General features: G+C 41.7%; 1 protein-coding gene across 2 annotated transcripts in view; it reads left to right on the top strand.

The window, feature by feature from the left end:
* Nucleotides 1-17,179, top strand: part of sphk2 (sphingosine kinase 2) — a 32,704-nt gene extending 15,525 nt beyond the window's left edge. For both annotated transcript variants that reach the window (XM_034174664.1, XM_034174665.1), the window contains 6 exons: nt 9,413-9,562; nt 10,008-10,102; nt 11,733-11,848; nt 13,554-13,757; nt 13,912-15,484; nt 16,372-17,179. In XM_034174664.1, the coding sequence (XP_034030555.1) occupies nt 9,413-9,562; nt 10,008-10,102; nt 11,733-11,848; nt 13,554-13,757; nt 13,912-15,484; nt 16,372-16,434 (2,201 nt within the window). In that variant the 3' untranslated portion in view covers nt 16,435-17,179. The remainder of the gene's footprint in view (nt 1-9,412; nt 9,563-10,007; nt 10,103-11,732; nt 11,849-13,553; nt 13,758-13,911; nt 15,485-16,371) is intronic.
* Nucleotides 17,180-18,069: the final 890 nt, after the last annotated feature.

Genomic DNA, 18,069 nt, shown 5'->3' with positions numbered 1-18,069 from the left:
TGACTAAGGCACTTCACCACTGATTGCTCCATTTAGACAGGGGGCCAGCTCTAGGATCTTGGTGGAGCTGAATGTCTTCCATTTATGGATGATGGAGGCTACTGTGCTCATTGGGACCTTCAAAGCAGCAGAAATGGTTTTGTACCCTTCCCCAGTTTTGTGCCTCGAGACAATCCTGTCTCAGAGGTTTACATACAATTCCTTTTTCTTCATGCTTGGCTTGTGCTCTGACATGCACTGTCAACAGTGGGACCTTATACATAGACAGGTTTGTGCCTTTCCAAAAAATGTCCAGGCAACTGAATTTACTCCAGGTGGACTCCAATTAAGCTGTAGAAACATCTCAAGGATGATCAAACAGGATGCACCTGAGCTTCATGGTAAAGGCTGTACTTGTGCACATGTGATTTCTTAGTTGTTGTGGGATATATATATATATATATATATATATATATATATATATATATATATATATATAAAATAAATTTGCAAAAATCTAATAAAAAAAAAAAAACTTTTTCACATCGTCATTACTGGGTAACAAATTGTGGAAAAAGTGAAGCGCTGTGAATACTTTTTGGATGAATTGTATGCATACTGTGTTGATAAAGTGTTAAGTGAAGCTTCATGTCACAGTGGCCCTAACATGCCAAAAAAACATTTATTTTATTTTGTATGTGTACTAGCACGTATTGGGGTTGTGTGATGGAAACAAAAGAGGATTTGCACTAATACACCCTGAGACTTGCATTATTCCAAGCATTTTGTTGGTTTTGGGGTTGGTTGGAGGGTTGGTTGGTTTTCAAAAAACTGCATTTTCTTGAGTTAATATTTATTTAATGCTTTGCATCTTGTCTCTTATCTATGTTGCACACTTGGCCTGTATCATACAGTGTCAAATGTGTTGAGAATGTAAAATACAGCCCTCATTCTATGGGGTTAAAATTGTCTCATTAATATTTGTAAATGCACACAGGGTGATCTACAAATAATCACTGATTTGAAAATGTGTTCAGATATCCAGAAATGCAAATTTCATATTTGTAACTTGTAAATTGGTCTCTGCAAATAATGTTGAATTTGCAAATATAAAACTTAATTTGTAAAAAAAAAAAAAAAAAAAAATTACATTTGTAAAACTGGAAATTGTATTTGTGAATTGAGTTTCAGCATTTGTGGATCACCAATTACATGCATTCATCGCTTTCTTCTGACGTAATTTTGAGATATTCTTTTCGCGAAATCCACAGATCCACAAACAAATGCCTACTGATTCACAAATACACACTCACGCACACTGGATATCCACTAGATGGCAGTGTGGTTCCATTCATTACACAGCAGTCTGTTTAGATCTCTCAGAACCATTTGACTCATTTTGACTTCTGATATGAGCTGGACGGACATGGACTACATTAGATGATGGCGACTGCTCTCCTTGTCCGTCCAGCTCATATCAGAAGTCAAAATGAGTTTACGTCACAGAGGAAAGCAAAAACAAAAATAAACAAAACGGTATTTCACTTTGAAGTTATTAATTCAGACTGGACTCTTATCATTCTAACTTGACTCATCAGAGAGCTGCGCAGCGTTTGGAGCTGTGTGAACAGAATGGAGGACGATTCTCATTTCTTTCTCGCAACAAGACAGGAGTCCCAGTTAGTAACTTTAATCCGCACAAACATGACTCACGATTGACACATTCAGGGATGAAAGTGGTGAAAAAAAAAAAAAAAAGATGAAACCCAAAATTACCCCCCAACACCACCTGCACGAAAATGTTTGAATTCTAGAAGCTCTGAAATGCAATCTGGGACTATTCCAGACAATAAACTGGAGTGAGTGCAGCATCCATTTAGGTGAGAAAAAACAAAACAACTTTCCTTATTAAAATTAATTCCAGTAGTATTCTGTTCTTACTAGGATGCAGCAGTTTTCTAGTTTGGCAGATAGTTCTGGAGGAAATCACTGAAGAAATTAACATATTGAAAATATGGTTTGACCGAAACAAACTGTCATTAAACTTAAATAAGACAGGGATGAAATGGAGGTGTAAGACACTAGGTGTTCACAGGAAACACTTATTTAGTTCTGTATGTATGTATTTATTTATTTATGTATGTTCATTATTAGTTATTATATATTTTCTGTTGTTTCCATTCAGGTTCTTTTTGTCTCTTTCTCTAAAATTGTATATAATAAGCATTAGATTATTAATATATAAACAAAAATAAATTTAAGAAATATTACAATTTGAAAACAAATGCACCCGAACGTGATGACAGCTGCAAATGCGTAATGCTAACTTTTAACATTGAAAATGCCATAGACATGCTAACGCGTTAGCATCACTCCCGTTTTTAAGTTATAAAATACATCTATCAACTGTTTCAGAAGACCATAACAGGTCGGTTTAACATAGAAAAGGTAAATAATACTCACAGCCGTATGCTCTTTAGGGTTTTAGCGGGGGAAAATTAAGCGAAAGAAAGCATAAACGAAGCAACAGATCGAAGCGTTGCTTCATTCTGCGAACCACTGCTTTGATTGGTTCAAGGTTCAGAGCAAAGCCGCGCTGCAGAAAAGTTGATCATGGACCCGCTGCAGGGTCTGTAATCAATGTAGGGAATTATCATTTTCCTGACAAACACCCCCCAAAACAACTGTGCACTGTTGTGATCGGTCCTTTTGATCGGCGCATTTTGCCGATCACCGATCAAGGCGTGATCGGCCGATAATGATCGGTGGCCGATCGATCGGTGCACCTCTAATTAATGTTAACATTTACAGCTAAGTAAGTAACTCACTATGCGTGCCTTGCAGTTGAAGTTGAAGATTTCGGAGGCCTGTGAATATTCTTAATTCATAATTGGTAATATTCTTAATTCCCTTCCCCTATCCCCCATCAAACAACCCCCACTCCGGCTTCTGCTTACGTCATTCCTTCCCCCTTCTGCGGGGCGGTGCAGTTTTAGCTGCAGCTGGTTCCCGTTCCTCCCCCCAAGCTGACGGTGGCCCATCTCAGGGTTGCTGCGTGACCTTCACCCACTTGCCTCAATTCGGATAACGGACTTCTTCAAACTTAGTGCACATAAACAATGTCAAATGTGTATGTGCTGTCTTTAATTCTGATTTGTGCCATTATTACGGTAAACAAGTAATTGTGGACTAAATGCTGTCTGAGGTAACTGGAATGTAAACATAATTTCTCCACTGTGAGATCAATAAAGTATATCTCACTATAGATGTTTAATGTTGGTGGCTAACTAGCCAATTAGCTTACCGAGACAACTCTTACTTTGTCAGAATCAGCCACAACGTGTTTCCTTCTCAAATGCTCCTGCGTCCCCATTGTACTGCCATGGAAGGCAAGTTCTGCCTTGCAGATTTTGCATTGCCCATTTTTCTCTTTAATTTGGTTAAAATGCTCCCAAACTATTGAGCTTCGTTGTCGGCTAGCCATGATTTTGTTTGGGCATAACTTTTCCGGTGATATCATGGCTGACCCGGATTACTACTACTGCGCATGTGTGTCAAGGACGCAAAGGCAGCGGAGATACAGTGGCAGTTTTGATAGGAAAAACAAAGCTTAAAAAAATAAACAATGAAGTTGATTATTAAATTAGTCGCAGACTATTTCGATAGTTGATGTAATATAGTCAACTAATCATGGCAGCCTCACCACTTCACGTAATTTGCATGTCTTTGGAAGTGGGAGGAAGCCAGAGCACCTAGACGGAACCCACTCAAACAGAAGGAGAACAAGCAAATACATAGAAAGGGCTGGGTCAGAAGCAAACCTGGGACCTTCTCACTCTGAGGCAACAGTGCTAACCACTAAGTCACCATGCTGCCCTGTTCAGATACAATTATAATATATTTATTTTCCTTACTTTCTAACTATTGCGCAGTCCACCCAGCTGTAAAATGGGTACCGGCCTTGGCTGAGAAGTAACCTGTGATGGATTGCCCAAGGGAAGTCATTGACTCTTGTCCATCTGACACCACAGAGACAGGAGATAAGCACAGGCCCAGTGGCCCTCAGGACCCATAAGGTCTTAACTTTTTTGGTTTTTATCATCATCACAACGTGACTCATTTCTTTCAACACAGACATGTAGTTGGGTCCATAAATATTTGGACAGTGGTTGAAGTTTTAGTGTTATTTTAGCTTTGTACTAAAGCATTTTGTAGTTGTATATAAATGTGTTTACAGAGGAAGGATGACAGTTCAATTTATTACATTTATATAGTGCCAAATCACACACTTGAGGCAGTATGGTCTAACCTTACCAACCCCTAGAGCAAGCACACAGGCAACATTGATATAGAAAAATTCCCTCTGATGATATTGAGGTAGAAACCTCAGACAGACAAGATTCAGAGGGTGACCCACTGCTTAGGCCATTGTAACAGTTGCAAGGTTTTTAGAAAGAGCTTTTACAAAGCTGAAGAAACAGAAAACAGGAATTCAAAAACATTTGCTGCACCGGCTTCAGGCATGGCATCTCGCAGTCAGTCCAGCATCCTGTTGTCCACAGACACCACTCCCGTGCATTTCCCTCTGCACCTCGGACAGGGAGAAAAAGAGCAGAATTAGTTTCCTGGAAAAACCACACCTAAGGTATAATTCATCAGCATTAATTTGACAGGAAAGCAGAGAAAATACTAAGGTGAACACCAGCCGCAAGCCCTAAGCTTCACTAACAGACCCAGAATTTAGATAAAGGTGAGGCCGAGACCTGTTCCATTACTAATAAAAATTAATTTAAAAGGATAGGAACCATAATTCCATATGTTCGCTAGTATGCTAACCATACAAAAAGTAGAATAAATACATCTTAAGTTTGTACTTGAATGTCTCTACAGAATCAGACTGTTTTATCTCCATAGGGATATAATTCCACAAAACAAGTGCACGATAAGAGAAGGCTCTGTGGCCCACAGACGTTTTGTCACCCTAGGGACACAAAGTAGTCCTGTGCCCTGAAAACACAGAGCCCGTGCCAGTACGTAGGATTTAATTAGGTCAGCTAAGTAGGGAGATTCTAGTCCATGAATAATTTTATAGGATGATAGCAGAACTTTAAAATCTGACCTCACAGGAAGCCAGTGAAGAGACACAAAAGTGTGTAATGTGGTCAAACTTTCTGCTTCCTGTCAAGAGTCTGGCAGCAGCATTTTGAACCAATCGGAGACCCCTAATGCTGGACTGCGGTAAACCAGCAAATGGAACATTTCAGTTGTCCTGTCTCAAAGAGACAAATGCATGAACATAGACAGTATGGGACAAATCCATGCATTTTCTTCCGCTTTATCCAGAGTCGGGTCGCAGGGGCAGCAGCTCAAGCAAAGCCGCCCAGACCTCCCGATCCACACACACCTCCCCCAGCTCCTCCAGGGGAACCCCAAGGCGTTCCCAAGCCAGCCGAGAGATGTAATCCTTCCAGCGTGTCCTGGGTCTTCCCCGGGGCCTCCCCCCAATGGGACGTGCCCGGAACACCTCTCCAGCGAGGCGTCCAGGGGGCATCCGGAAAAGATGCCCGAGCCACCTCAACTGACTCCTTTCGACGTGGAGGAGCAGCGGCTCGACTCCGAGCTCCTACCAAGTGACCGAGCTCCTCACTCTATCTCTAAGGGAGCGCCCAGCCACCCTGCGGAGGAAACTCATCTCGGCCGCTTGTACCCGCAGTCTCGTTCTTTCGGTCATGAGCCACATCTCATGACCATAGGTGAGGATCGGAACGTAGATCGATCAGTAAATCGAGAGCTTTGCCCCCCTACTCAGCTCTCTCTTCACCACGACGGTCCGATACAGCGACCGCATCACTGCAGACGCTGCACCGATCCGTCTATCGATCTCACGCTCCATCCGTCCCTCACTCGTGAATAAGACCCCGAGATACTTAAACTCCTCCACTTGAGGCAAGGACACTCCACCGACCTGAAGAGGGCAAAACACCTTTTTCCGGTCGAGAACGAGGCCAAATTGGGACAAATTTGGAACAAATCTTCGCTATATTTTACAGATGGAAGAAAACAGTCCTCATAATATCTCTAATGTGTAGGTCAAAGGACAACGTAGGATCAAAAATCACTCCAAGGTTCTTCACTTTGTCAGTGTGATGTATGACACACAAGCCTAGAGTAAGCGTCAGCTGGTCAATTTGATGCCGATGTCTTGTTGGATCAAGAACCATCATTTCAGTCTTGTCCAAGTTTATAAGTACAAAATTGCTTGACATCCAGCTTTTCAGTGATGCAAGGCAATCCTCTAAGGATTTTATGTGTATGAGATTACCAACAGTTATAGGCATGTATAACTGAGTATCATCAGCATAGCAATGAAAGGTAATCCCAAAATGCCGCAATATGTGCCCAAGGGGTGCTGTCTAAAGGGAGAAAAGCAGGGGGCCTAAGACGGACCCTTGTGGAACCCCATATTTTATGTAATCAAGGCTAGAGGCAGTGTTCTTGTACAAGACACAATGAGAATGACTGGTTAGGTATGATGTCAACCATGCAAGGATATTCCCAGAAATCCCAAAATGACTCTCCAGCCTATCAAGTAGAATATGGTGAACCACAGTATAAAACTCAGCGCTAAGATCTAATGGCACCAGAACCGTAGTGGTGTCAAAATCCATTGCAAGCAGAGGATCATTTACCACTTTAGTCAGAGCTGTCTCTGTGGAATCGTGTCCTAAATACAGAGTGCAGGGGCTCAAAAATATTATTCTCAGTACGGTGGTACACGAGCTGCTGTGACGCCACTTTTTCCAGAATTTTAGAACAAAATGGTAGATTTGATATTGGCCTATAATACAATTATAATAATACAATTAAATTTAGGGTTTAAGTCTAAACTGGTTGAACAATGTAGTAATTGCAGTCGGTTTTGTATGTGTTGACCCTTTAAAGGGACCAAATGTGTTTGCCAGACAATGTTTCTCCCCTTTTGTTTAAAAAAATAAATAAATAAAATTGAAGTTGATTTAAAGTTCTGTATTCCTGCTTGGAGATGTTGGACTTGAATGTTAATTTGAAGAACAAAGGTCACTGAAAATTTAGCGTGTCATCATTAGGCTGACAAAACAAAATAAACTCTTCAGAGCAATATCAGATATGTGGCCACATCAACAAATTTGTGATTTCTTAAATGAAAGGATGTAACAGTGAGGAGAGGAACACCAACAGGTTTGCAAGTCCACAGTTGTTCCACTTCTTTTCACAGGAAGTACCGTATTTTCCGGACTATAAGTCGCACCGGACTATAAGTCGCACCAGCCACTTTATCCATTATAAAGAAAAATAAACCATAAATAAGTTGCACTGGACTATAAGTCCCATGGACATACAGGTATGTTAACATGAAAAGTTCAGATGATAATATTGTGACGGCTACCGTTTTCGGATGCACATTTCACCACATATTTCGCAACTTGTAATCTGCAGAGTATGATTTTCTTTTTGGTGGCATTTTTTCGGGCCTTCTCCATTGTCTTGTTAAGTTATCAGTAACGTTGAAATTTTTATTTTTCTATGGTAGTCAGAAGTCGCAGGAACAGTCACACAAGCCTCGAGTGCTCTCTCATGAGCTGCATTTTACCTACCGATACGTTTGTATTTTGCGGACCACATTGCGAGCTGAACCATGTAGCACCTACCTGCGCAGCTCATGACCACCCAGCGGTGTTGATCCAGCTCCTTCCAAGTGCAGACGCTAATCCTCCGCCGTCGCTCAGTGCTCCCATGCAGCTCTCAGCGTCAACTCTGCTCACACTGATATCAAAGGGTTGAAGCTGTTTTGTTAGCCATCCCAGAATAAACACCATGTTCGTCTGCTTCAAACGCTTTTCACAATCATCGACGCCAGCTCCTTCCAAGTGCACATGCTAATTCTCCGCCGTCGCTCACCCAGTGCTCCCACGCAGCTCTCAGCGTCAACTTAAACACTCTGCTCACACTGATATCCAAGGGTTGAAGCTGTTTTGTTCGCCATGCCGGAATAATAGCAAGCACCGTGTTCGTCAGCTTCACACGCTGTGGGTGAGGTGACGAATACGCGTCCAACGTTCTGTTCTCTGATTGGTTATCGCGACCAGCGTGACCTATAGGATGGCCGCCATACTACAGTGCCCATGATGCATTGCATTTCCTTTTCCGGTGGTCATTTTAAAACATAGATCGACTCTGTCACGTAAAATTGTTTTGTTACAGTAAATTAATTGAGATCCTACCGGTATATTTTTCATTTATAATTCGCACCGGAGTATAGGTCGCACCCCCGGCCAAAACATGTAAAAAAGTGCGACTTATAGTCCGGAAAATACGGTAGACATGTTTGTGTTCTTCAACAGTCAACAGAAGGCTTTACTAGTATAACTGTAGAATGTTAACCAAGCAATATAAACCATTCCAAAACTTCAAACAGGAAGGCCAGATTAGAATTTGCATTTGACAGGAACATCTTCAGAGCTACACTGACCAATGTCAGCCAATTGTTTCAGTACACAGTAACACTACAGATGGACACGAACAGTGGAAACGCAATCCAATGCTTTATTTAAGCAAAAGAAGCGAAATGGACTAAAAATAGCCAAGGAAATTAACTGTCCTGAATCCACTACAGATGGGTTTCACTTGCTAAAGGCAAAATACTCCAGGAACAACCAGGGCCAGAAGACCAAAGTAGTACCAGGTTAGCCGAGCCTCACCAGGATAGAAACCCAGTGTCAGCTGATGTGTGCAGATGCCAGACTGCAAGCAAGCTCCTACAGCATTCATCTGATTTTAGATATAAATATTCAAAGGTGGAAATCTGCTTGTTGACTTCATAATCATTTGCTCTTATCTCTATCAAGGTAAACAACAACCTTGGCAATGTTCTGTTTATAAGACTTAACTGTAGCTGTCACCCATTATTATTGTCAGCTTTTTGCATGTTTATATTCAATGTTCAGCCTTTTTTTCTGTAGTTTTACTTTCATTTCACTGCCAGTGACAGAGCTGTTCCTTCTGATTTGGTTCAGCTGTTGTTCAGTTTCTGTTTTCTGATCATTGTGTCTTATTGCTCAAATATGTTGCAACATATTTAATATTAAGGCCCTGAATATTTAGTCTTGTTGTTGTCCTACACTAATATATAAGATATAAAATGACTGATTTCAAGTTTGTGTGTGAATTTAATTGATTAATAGATGGTCTGGTCTCTCCAGTAGTATAGTATCGTGCAGTAGAGGTGAAGTAAACTGGCTGCAGACATTTATATGTACTCATACACCAGGACTGTTCAACACTGTAGTGACCGCTTGCATCACATTTGGCTGGATTTGATTAAGCGGTAATTCCTCTAGTTTCTTGTGAAAAGGATGTGACTGTTAACTAATGCTTCCCTCCCTTTGCCCTTTAGAATTTTCAAGAAGTCTGCTCCCTCGACCCAGGCGATTGTTGTTATTGGTCAATCCTTTCAGTGGGAGAGGTCAGGCAATGCAGTGGTGTCAGACCCACATCCTGCCCATGATCAGAGAGGCTAACATCAGCTACAACCTCATACAGACCGGTAATGTATAAATTTACATCAAGCATGTGCACACTCAGTAGTAAGGTCCAAACAAAGAGTTAATAAAAACTAAATTGATAAAAATATTGATACTGCTCGATCAGTCCTGATTTTGCTCTGTTGATTTTCAAAACTGTTTGGGCATTTTATCACATTCAGTTCACAGTATTTATTTATTTGTTTATTTTTAAGACAAATGAGATTGACAAAACATTAAAAACACCTTTTAATATGAAGGAGTCAAGTATAACGCTGCCACAAAGTTTACCATTAAGCTCTGTCAACCCTAAATCAACTTGAATAGTAATCTTGATGAAATCTGGCAGTTCTCTATTTATTGTGGACCTTGATTGCATTGCACTGGTCTGTGTATGTTTATGGTTACTGAGTTTATGTAACTAGCATTAAACCTCATCAGATTGCTTCTAATCTTTTCTTTGGTCAGAGCGTCAGAACCATGCCAGGGAGCTTATCAGAGAGATATCACTCCCAGAGTGGGACGGCATTGTTATAGTTTCTGGAGATGGCCTGATGCATGAGGTGTGTAATCTGTGTGTTTTAGCTTGCTAATACCTAGAAGTTTGCAGAGTAAAGTACGAGATGTGTGTCTGCTACCTCAATGACAGACAACTTTTATCAATTGTTGTCTAGTAATTCAGGGGATCTGTTAACAGAGGAGGCTGTATACGTAATTACCTGGAAAGTATTCACAGAAGTTCAACCATCTCTACAACAATTCACCAATCAGGCCTGTATGGTAGAGTGGCCAGGTGGAAGCCACTCCTTAGTAAAAGGCACGTGGCAGCCTGCCTAGAATTTGAAGGACTCTCAGACCATGAGAAACAAAATTCTCTGCTTTAATGAGACAATGATTGATTCATGTTTGGAGGAAACCAGGCACCATCCCTACAGTGAAGCATGGTGGTAGCAGCATCATGCTGTGGGGATTTTTTTCAGTGGCAGGAACTGGGAGACTAGTCAGGAATAAGGGAAAGATGAATGCAGCAATGTACAGTTTACAACATTATTCGGCTAATCACAGTTTCACATTGATGGTTAAACTTGTAGATTAGCCGTTTTACCTTAGTCTACGGTTTTCACTGGCATAACAGCCTCGTGCGTGCCATTGCCGAGAGACGGCTCCAGTGCACAACAGTTTTTACTTCCGGGTTGGTCATTGTCATGAACTATGCAGCCTTTGTTTCGTTAACTGGCTTTATTAACATTTATGGACCCATACAAACAGCAGAATGACGTACTTGCCCTTAGCCAAGCAGTTTCACTCTTCATTTTCTTCTTCTACACTTTCGTCAAGCCTTTTTGTGCACACAATGTTGTTCAGTGTAATAGCAACGGCCAGTGGCTTGTGTGAGAACTGTCACAAACACATCATGACAGTCGTCTGTTGCAACCATGGCCAAAAGCAGAAGAAGCTCTCCTTTTGAAGGAATACGAGTGACGTAGGGGTGCTGTTGAGTGTTCCATCAAGTGGTGGTACATGGTAGCTGCCATTTTTTGAGGTAAGACACTGAAGTTTTAAAATAATATTAGCCTCATCTGTACCAGGCTAGAAAACTTTAGTCGGGTAATGTGAAACTTTAGCTGACTAAGCGCTTTGTGCAACAACTAACGTCAAAAAATTAGACAACTGAGTTTATTCGACTAACCAAGATAAGACTGCTTCATGAAACTGGGCCCTGGATGAAAACCTGCTCCAGAGTGCTCTTGACCTCAGACTGGGGCGACCGTTCATCTTCCAGCAGGACATTGACCCTAAACACACAGCCAAGATATCAAAGGAGTGGCTTCAGGGCTTGAGGTTGTAATTACTGCCATAGGTGCATCTACAAAGTATTGAGCAAAGTATGTGAATACTTATGTACGTGCGATTATTTATTTATTTTTTATTTTATTTTTATTTTTTGCAAAAATAAATTAAAAAAAAAACTACTTTTTTCATGTTATCATTATGGGTTGTTGTTAATAGAATTTTGAGGGGGGAAAATTCATTTACTCCATTTTGGAACAAGGCTGTAACATAAAATGTGGAAAAAGTGAAATGCTGTGAATACTTTCCAGGTGCACTGTAGACATTTATTTGGTGTGCATAAATGTACATCTTAAGCTTCAGTAATTGATATGAATTTATTGATCTGTTGTGTTACTATAGGTAATTAATGGGCTGATGGAACGTCCTGACTGGGAACAAGCTATAAAAACTCCTGTTGGTATTCTGCCCTGTGGCTCTGGAAATGCACTAGCTGGTTCCATCAACCACTACGCAGGGTAATCCTGCCTCTCACATAAAAGCATTAAGGTCACAAATGGTATTTTAATAATAGTGCGGGTTGGTAAGTCAATCAAACGGCTCCTGTGTGGTTTTCGTGCTAAATTTTTTTTCTTTCTTTCTTTTGTTGTCGTTTTGGCTTGGTTGACCAGGCTGTCCCAAAATTATGGGATTAAATTTTCTGAGCCCTCCTTCCGTTTCTTGGGGTGGAGGGATCACTTCTGTTTTGACTCCATCATAACTACAAATACACCTTTTTTTTCCACTATATATTCAGCATTTTTTTTTAAAAAGTTGAAAGTTTTTATGTATACAGAGTTGAATGATTGCACTTTCAGAGCAAACTTCAGACCCCTCACTTTCTTCAGTGGGCAGGAGGAGTCACTCCAATTCCCCCTCCCATAGGTATCTACCTGACTCCAGAAAGGGCAAGGAGGGTGCTGGTTTCTTTGTAACCACCAACTCCACCAGGTGATTGCCCTGAATAACAGCAGATGGGATGAGTTCATCAATTAAATCACCTGGTGGGGTTGGTGTTACAAAGAAATCTGCACCTTCTTTGCCCTTTCTGGAGTCAGTATGACATCTATGCCCTCCCCACCAAAACTGACCACATATCTGCCTCTGTCATTTGTTGGCCAATTTTACATTAGATTACAGTCTCTTTGCGAAGTTAAATGTACCTTTTATGAAGTTCAGTGTTATCTGTTCATCATCACAGTCTTTGTCCAGAGCAGGGGTCACTAACCCTGTTCCTGGAGAGCACCTGCCCTGCATGTTTTCCACATCTACCTGCTCAAGTAACACACCTGATTTTTTTTTTTTTTTTTTTTTTTTCTTTTGGTGTATTCCAGCTCATGATAGGCTGAGAACACATGGGATTGCAACAGGGAGAGTTAGAAAACATGCAGGGCAGGTGCTCTCCAGGAACAGAGTTGGTGATTCCTGGTCCAGAGCATCCTCCCTTTCAATGTTTTCACAGTCTCCACCCCATGGTGGAGGCATTTGCAAAGAGGGGTACAAGGCAGACGATTCTTTGAGCAGCTGCATTGTCCAGTGCAACCTGCTTTGCAGCCACACTTGTTGAGCTCAGTTACTGCCTGTGGGACAGGGAGAGCAAGACATCTTCCTGGAACACACACACTGCCGTCTAAAGTCCACCCATTCTCTTCAATTGGAGGAAGCATGGGACAATTACTTTGGTATGATTTATGCCGCATTGTGTAGTTTGCACGGAGGATATGAGGTAGCAAGGGAGTATGAGTTGGAGGTTGCAGCTCTTCCTCCAAATTCTTTGAACCTGCAAAATGACACTAATCACATCTTCTGCAAAAACCACAGATGTAATTCTGAGGTCAAACTGGACACTCTCCAGTCCCTGACTGCACCTTGAAATTCTGTCCATGAACATCACAAACAGAATTGGTGAAAAGGGGGCGGCCCTGACAGAGTCCACCACCCACTGGGAACATGTCTGATGTAATGCCGAGACTGTGGACACAGTTCCCACTTTGGACACATATACGTTATATGGCCAAAGTAGGAGATGGTTTTATAATTAATTTAATAATCATTTAGTTGATTTCATGTTAGAAAATGAAAAGGAAGCCAACTGCGACTTTCCAGATCTCAAAGTTACAATGACATGTTTTATCCAAACAACCATCTAAAGAGGTTTTGAAGCTATTTTCCTTTTTCTCTTAGGTATGACATGTGCCTTCGGGAGCCCCTCCTTTTGAACTGCTGCTTTTTGCTCTGTCGAGGTGGTATTCGCCCCATGGATTTGGTGTCTGTGACAACAAGTCCTGCTCGCACCAACAACGGCTGTCCTTCAGTGCCCAGGAGACTTTTCTCTTTCCTTTCTGTTGCATGGGGCTTTGTGTCAGATGTTGACATTGAGAGTGAGAGGTATGTGTGTTTTACTTGATTTTACTTTAAAGTGTTTCAACTACTGTCAGCTGTGTTTACCTGTTAAATGTCTAGGTCTATTACAACTGTTCTATAACTATATTTTGTCATTGGTATTACAAAAATGACCTTATTTAAAACTGTTTTATTGCAGGTATCGTGGCCTGGGCTCTGCTCGCTTCACCCTGGGCACACTTGTGCGTATAGCTTCTCTTCGATCCTACAAAGGCCGTCTATCATACCTGCCACCCTCTGTTAACCCTACATCTCTGGATGCCTCACCTCCCCCACCAAGGAGACCCCTGTCCCGTAGCATCACAGAGGGCCTGGAGAGCTTTTGTAAAACACCCATCCATCGCACCTCCTCTGATATGGGCATCAGTGAACAGAGGAGTCTGCGAAGGGGAGAGGGGGAGCGGGAAAAGGCAGAGAGGCAGAAAGAACGGGAGAGAAGAAGGCAGACAGCCAGAAGAGGAGGAACTGGGGTGGTGAGGGCAAGCAGCCTCGCAGAGGATAGAGAGAAGGAAATGGAGGGGGAGGCTGAGATGGAGGCAGAAGCGTGTTCGGAGAGGTCTGGTACAAGTTCAGAATCAAATGAAAAGTTGTCTGGGATCAAGGATGAAAAAGAAGATGGAGAGGAAGACTCCAGCGAGATGGAGGATGATGATGATGGAGGGAGGGATGGCGAAGACATTGGTGGTTTTGTTGAGGAGGATGGAGTAATGCATGCAAGAGAACTGGGAGAGAGCTATGGGGTAGACATCGGGCGGGAGGCAGATGAAGATCCAGACGCTTGTTTGACGTATGAAGAAGACCTTCAGCAAGCCCGGCAGTCTCTACGAAAGAATTCAGCCCCTTCAAGCGAGATCATCAACACCTTGTTCAAGCAGCCCTTCAGCCCAGAGGGGAGCTTGGATTCTGGCACAGCATACAGACTAGATAACATGGACCTCAACGGAACCTACAGCCACAATGAGCCTTACCCCCTGGATGTGGCTCGCGAACGTGCCCTCACTATTTCTTCCCCATTTCGCCACTCTCCCTTCTCTAAAAAGCCCAAAACTCCAGACCAGAACCAGTACACCACCAGGTCAAGGCCCCTCTCCCTCTTACAGCACTCCCACTCAAATTCTCTGCCACCTAAACTCCCTTCCCTGTCTCTATCTCTTTCTCCCACGCCGCCGTCATCGCCATCTTGTGCCTCTCCACACTCCTTGTCTTATCTCGCCCCTCGTCCTAACACCCCAAATTCAAGCTCCCCATCACCTTCTTTACGAATGCCATCCTCATCATTCAAGTTTGACCTTGCTGATCCAGCTGGGCCCTTTAAAAACTGTCCATTTGTCTCACTGCCTTTAAATCTCCCAAGGGATGATTTACTACCCTCCCTGGACCAGCCCCTTCCTACCAGAGACTGGGTCACTATTGAAGGGGATTTTGTCCTAGTCCTAGCCCTTTATCAGTCCCACCTAGGGGCAGATCTTCATGCTGCACCCCAGGCCAGGTTTGATGATGGACTGATCCACCTGACCTTTGTGCGAGCAGGGATCTCCAGAGCCACCCTGCTTAGGCTCTTCTTTGCCATGGAAAGAGGCACCCACCACTCCGTCAACTCACCATATGTGAGTCATGTTAGCTGCAGGGCCTTCAGGCTGCAGCCTCTGTCTTCACGGGGAACACTCACTGTGGATGGAGAACTAGTTCCCTATGGACCGCTTCAAGCACAGGTCAGAAAAGGGGAATATTGATTTTTGGTGCTGATTTAACTTGTCATTCAACACTGTAAATTGGGTGTAATTATTATTGGATACATCTTTGCATGGAGGTTACTTCATTCGGGGGTTTATTTCAGTCTGGATTTGCTCTTAAAGCACATGACAATCATAATTAAAAAAAAAAAAAATTAACAAATTACTGTCAGATGGTTTTACATACCAACGACCAATTAACTCACAACTGATTTCACACCATTTTTAAGAAGGAATAGTTTGCACCATCTGTCATGCTTAGGCATCATGTTACAGGGTAACAAAAGTATGTCAGAATCCAGTGGACATTGACCTTGTTTAACCTTTACTTAGGAGAGCAAGCATTCAGCAGTCAAAACTGTTCCATTTATTAATCCTATTAGCTCAACAATAATTTGCATCGCTTTTTACCAAAATTGGAACTTCAACTTTTGACCCCTGTACAAACTGAAACTGGCCTTTGTCACCATTTTTACAGTTTTTGCCCCATAACTCCAGAACATTCAGTCATAGATAGTACAAACTATACAATCTTTATGATCAGACAAATACTATGATGTACCTTTTTAGTATGATTGAAACATTTTTAAATTTTGACCCCTGTGTAATTCTTCATTGACCCCTGTAGGTCATTAGAAGTCAGATCCAGGATGCCTCTACATCTGAAAATGAACATTAGTTAATTTAGAATATGTGTGCCACATTTGGTGCTTTCATGACCAAATGAACAATAGGTTAGCTGTGCCACCCCTGTACCAGGAAAGTGGTAACTTATAGTGCCTATGTTGTGCATCTCAAGTGTTCATCTCTGATCATTGCTATTAATGTTTTTTGATTTGTTTACTTTAAATCCCAATATTCTACAGGTCCATCCATCCATGGCCCGTTTAATCATTGGTGACTCTGGAGTAAAGATTACCAGATTCTAATCAAAGACAAGTTGGTTCGGTTGTCAGGCTCGGCACCCTACTGGACCAAGTGGAATCTGTCTGAGGGAAGATGCCCCAAGAAGAACCCCACCCCTCCCCAGGAAAGAGAATCACATACTAAGCCATGCACCACTGGAGCATGAATACAGAGAATTATGGTGAATTGGAAAAATGCACCTCGTTGCACAGCTGATGTATTAAAGATGTTTAGTGGAACCTGAGAAGCATGAAAACTACATTGCTTGGAATTGAAATGAGGGAAAAACAGTTGAATGTTTATGAAATTATTTTGTGCAGATAGTGCATGTAATGGATGTATATACATTGTAGTATGCATGCAGAAAATTACTACCTGATTTTTGCCTTACAATGAGAAGGATAAAAATCTGAATAACTCAGATAATTTTGTTGTTCAATAGAAAACAATATTAAAAGCATTGAGGTGCACAGGGGCTAAACCCCTACCATAGTTGCCAGCGCTAGAGTTTAACAATGAAAATGTTTGTCCCTGATAACAATGCCTTATCTGACACTGGATAGTACAGCTGCTGTGACTTTGTCCTGTTTTACTGAGCTAAGAAATCAAAGTCTTGATCTCTGTCCACCTGCCAGTGCCGTCCACAACATAAAATCAAAGTTTGTATATTTAGAAATTTCCATCTGCGCTTTTCTATTTGCACACACTATTCTCCACTGTTAAGCATCAGTGGCCAAGAATGTGGATATAAAGAACTTAGATGAGCAATTTCAATTGTTTGCAGTCTTTACTTAGTAGGAACAATGGAACCGTTGAACGGTGACAGTTTGACATTTTTGTATAGTCTTTCTGTTTTAGCCAATAAATGCAAAATGATGATTTCAGTGATATCAGAGTTTGCAACATACAGTAGTTTTCAGAATAATAGTAGTGCTATGTGACTAAAAAGATTAATCCAGGTTTTGTGTATTTCTCATTGTTACATGGGAAACAAGGTACCAGTAGATTCTCACAAATCCAACAAGACCAAGCATTCATGATATGCACACTCTTAAGGCTATGAAATTGGGCTATTAGTAAAAAAAAAAGTAGAAACGGGGGTGTTCACAATAATAGTAGTGTGGCATTCAGTCAGTGAGTTTGTCAATTTTGTGGAACAAACAGGTGTGAATCAGGTGTCCCCTATGTAAGGATGAAGCCAGCACCTGTTGAACATGCTTTTCTCTTTGAAAGCCTGAGGAAAATGGGACGTTCAAGACATTGTCCAGAAGAACAGCGTAGTTTGATTAAAAAGTTGATTGGAGAGAGGAAAACTTATACACAGGTGCAAAAAATTATAGGCTGTTCATCTACAATGATCTCCAATGCTTTAAAATGGACAAAAAAAAAAACAGACGCGTGGAAGAAAACGGAAAACAACCATCAAAATGGATAGAAGAATAACCAGAATGGCAAAGGCTCACCCATTGATCAGCTCCAGGATGATCAAAGACAGTCTGGAGTTACCTGTAAGTGCTGTGACAGAAGATGCCTGTGTGAAGCTAATTTATTGGCAAGAATCCCCCGCAAAGTCCCTCTGCTAAATAAAAGACGTGCAGAAGAGGTTACAATTTGCCAAAGAACACATCAACTGGCCTAAAGAGAAATGGAGGAATATT

This window comes from Thalassophryne amazonica, chromosome 7 (genome assembly GCF_902500255.1).
Source record: "Thalassophryne amazonica chromosome 7, fThaAma1.1, whole genome shotgun sequence".
NCBI classification, from domain to species: Eukaryota; Metazoa; Chordata; class Actinopteri; order Batrachoidiformes; family Batrachoididae; genus Thalassophryne; species Thalassophryne amazonica.
Note: the sequence above shows the minus strand (reverse complement) of the source record. Positions and strands in the feature narration are given on the sequence as shown.